Genomic DNA, 3568 nt, shown 5'->3' with positions numbered 1-3568 from the left:
TGTCATCCTTTTTTCATATGTCCATACTGGGTAACAGCGTTGCTTTTCTTGCAGACCCTTCCTCGGACCAGAGAGTCAGCTGGGTAAGTGACAGCCTCTCAGGTTTGGTGGCTCTTCTGAGCTGCTGAACCACTTCTTCATTAAACTTGAATTCGGATGAGGGGAGGGAACTTAGAGGACGGGCCAATAGGTACAGCAAGCCACTGTGGCACACATGAGCCTAGGTCACAAACCTGCACGTTCTGTACGTGTATCTCCCTCCTCCCCCTGCCCTTTTTTTTTTAGAAGAAATAAATTAAAAAAAAAGAAAAGAAAAGAAAAATACATTTGTAGCTATTAAAAAAAAAAAAAAAAACTGGCTGGGCGCAGTGACTCACACCTGTAATCCCAGCACTTTGGGAGGCAGAGGTGGGCAGATCACTTGAGGTCAGGAGTTCAAGACCAGCCTGGTCAACATGGTAAAACCCCATCTCTACTAAAATTACCAAAGTTAGCCAGGCGTGGTGGCGGGTACCTGTTATCCCAGTTACTCAGGAGGCTGAGGCAGGAGAATAGCTTGAACCCGAGATGTGGAGTTTGCAGTGAGCTGAGATTGTGCCAGTGCACTCTAGCTTGGGTGAGAAAATGAGACTGTCTGAAAAATAAATAAATAAATAAGAATAAAAGAGAATGTCTTGCTGAGACTGCCTAGGTGGAGTAGGGAGATGGCAGGGGTCGGGGGTGGCACAGTTCACAAGGCACCTGCTGGGTGTATGACATGCTCCAGTTCTTCTTAGCCAGGGACTAAACACAGTGTGAAGTCTGTTTCAGGAGCGATGGTGAGTTCCTGTCACCGTCTAACTCACATTAAAGGAGAAGTGAGGGGGCAGGGTGGCAGGTGGCCATGGACTGTTGTCCCAACTGACTTGTATCACCATCACAGAAAAACAATAATACAGTGGTCCCCCCTTATCCTTGGGGAATATGCTTCAAGACCCCCAGTGGATGCCCAGACCCATGGGTAGTACAGAACCCTACATATACTGTTTTTCCCTAACCATACATACCTATGAGAAAGTTTAATTTATAAATGAAACACAGGCCGGGCGTGGTGGCTCATGCCTGTAATCCCAGCACTTTGGGAGGCCAAGGTGGGTGGATTACCTGAGGTCAGGAGTTTGAGACCAGCCTGACCAACATGATGAAACCCTGTCTCTACTAAAAATACAAAAATTAGCCACTCGTGGTGGTGTGCGCCTGTAGTCCCAGCTACTCGGGAGGCTGAGGCGGGAGAATTGCTTAAACCCGGGAGGTGGAGGTTGCAATGAGCCGAGATCGTGCCACTGCACTCCAGCCCAGGCAACAGAGCAAGATCCATCTCAGTAAATCAATAAATCAAGCACAGTAGGAGATTAACAGCAATAACTAAAGATAAAATAGAACAATTATAACAATATGCCCTCATTACTAATCTTGCACTTTGGGGCCATTATGAAGTCAAATAAAGGTGACTTGAGCACAAGCACCCCAGCCTTCCCAGGACCATCAGTCTGATAACAGAGCCAGCTACTCAGTGACTAATGGGCAAGTAGTGTAGACAGCGTGGATCGCAGGACAAAGGGATGAGTCATGTCCAGGCAGGACGGCACCACACTTCATCACGCTGCTCAGAACAACGTGTAATTTCAAACTTCTGAATTGTTTATTTCTGGAATTTTCCGTTTACTCTTTGGAGACCTTGGTTGACCTTGGGGAACAAACTGAGGAAAGCGAAACCACAGATCAAGGGGAAGCTCGTGTCATAGCAGCTGTAACTTAGTGCTTACAATGTACAGGCACTGTTGTAGTCATTTTGCATATATTCATGAATCCTCCCACAACCACCGTGTTCACAAGGAAGTGGAGGCCGAGGGAGGTTTAGTGAGTTGCTGGAGGCAGCCCAGCTGGTGAGCTGAGGCTCGGCCCCATGCCCATGCTCTGGCCCCAAAACACTCCTTGGTAATCCCCATCTCGCCCACACAAATGGCCCCGGAACACAGTGGCTGCTTTGAGTCGGTTTCTCTCTCAATGACTTTTCCACGATGGCTTCGATCTGGGAGTTCCGTTTTCTGTGTGTTTGCTGTCAATTTCTGTGCCTTTGGATGTTAGTCATTTTCCAAGGTGCTAAAAGGGGCTGGTGTATGTCTTTCTATTCCTCCACAGGTGGCCCTGGGATGGTAACAGATGCTGAGAGATCCATCGTATCACCAAATGAAAGGTAAAAGATAAATCATAGCAACTAAAATCCACAACTATGCACAGTGTTCGTTTTTGGATGACAGGCCTCCTTACAGCATTTAGGTGCAGTGTAAAGGGTTAATGTGCTTCTTCTCTTCCTTATTTTCTATCCTATTCTTTGTCCAGAAAGACCTTTGGAATTAGAAGACTATTTTCAGTAGACACATTTAATTTTGGGACAACTTATTCAGAACGTTAATGTTAAAGTGGAGGCAGTGCTGCATTTGGTTGATGGGAGGAGGGGGATTTGGTGCCACGGAGGTCCAGGGCATTTGAGCTTAGCGTGTCCAGGCGGCTCTGCCTGGTCCTCACCCTGCCCATCCTGACCAGGGTTCCCTTCTCCTTGCAGCTGCGGCCCCATCAGTGTGAAAACTGAACCCATGGAAGATTCTGGTGGGTACCATGATGCTTTTAGAATCAAGAATCGGCCAAGCGTGGTAGCTCACACCTGTAATCCCAGCACTTTGGGAGGCCGAGGCAGGCGGATCACTTGAGGTCAGGAGTTCAAGACCAGCCCGGCCAACATGGTGAAACCCTGTCTCTACTAAAAATACAAAAATTAGCTGGGCGTGGCTGTGTGTGCCTGTAATCCCAGCTACCCGGGAGGCTGAGGCAAGAGAATTGCTTGGAGCCGGGAGGCTGAGGCTGTGGGGAGCTGAGTTGGCACTCCAGCCTGGGTGACAGAGCAAGACCCTGTCTCAAAAAAAACAAACAAGGCTGGGCATGGTGGATCACGCCTGTAATCCCAGCACTTTGGGAGGCTGAGGCGGGCAGATCGCCTGAGCTCAGGAGTTCAAGACCATCCTGGCCAACATGGTAAAACCCTGTCTCTACTAAAATACAAAAAATTAGCTGGGCATGGTCGTGTGCACCTGTAGTCCCAGCTACACGGGTGGCTGAGGCATGAGAATCGCTTGAGCCTGGGAGGTGGAGGTTGCGGTGAGCTGAGATGGTGCCACAGCACTCCAGCTTGGGCTACAGAGTGAGATTCTGTCTCAAAAACAAAAACAAGTATCTAGCAGGTTATCATTTGACACCTTTCTTTTGTTTTATCAAATAAATAAATAAATAAAGACCAGGGCACAAATAAACCTCAATGGAGCCTCATTTGCAGAAGAACCATTATTTTACTCAAATATCTAGAAAACGGAGTCTTGGCAGGGTGCGGGGGTTCATGACTGTAACTCCAACACTTTGGCAGGCCGAGACAGGTGAACTGGTTGAACACCAGAGTTCAAGACCAGCCTGAGCAACATGGTGAGACTTCATCTTTGCAAAAAATACAAAAAATGGTGGTGCATGCGTGTGATCC

The 3568-nt window shown here is 48.0% G+C and overlaps 1 protein-coding gene across 1 annotated transcript in view; it reads left to right on the top strand.

The window, feature by feature from the left end:
- The window catches only part of LOC105553421 (general transcription factor II-I repeat domain-containing protein 2B-like), a gene marked incomplete at its 3' end in the record, with an annotated part of 15187 nt that overhangs the window by 802 nt on the left and 10817 nt on the right, over nt 1–3568 (top strand). The window contains exons 3-4 of the mRNA XM_011999489.1: nt 2182–2236; nt 2606–2649. Of these exons, the coding sequence (XP_011854879.1) occupies nt 2182–2236; nt 2606–2649 (99 nt within the window). The remainder of the gene's footprint in view (nt 1–2181; nt 2237–2605; nt 2650–3568) is intronic.

This window comes from Mandrillus leucophaeus, unplaced genomic scaffold, assembly GCF_000951045.1.
Source record: "Mandrillus leucophaeus isolate KB7577 unplaced genomic scaffold, Mleu.le_1.0 Scaffold1166, whole genome shotgun sequence".
Taxonomy (NCBI): Eukaryota; Metazoa; Chordata; class Mammalia; order Primates; family Cercopithecidae; genus Mandrillus; species Mandrillus leucophaeus.
Note: the sequence above shows the minus strand (reverse complement) of the source record. Positions and strands in the feature narration are given on the sequence as shown.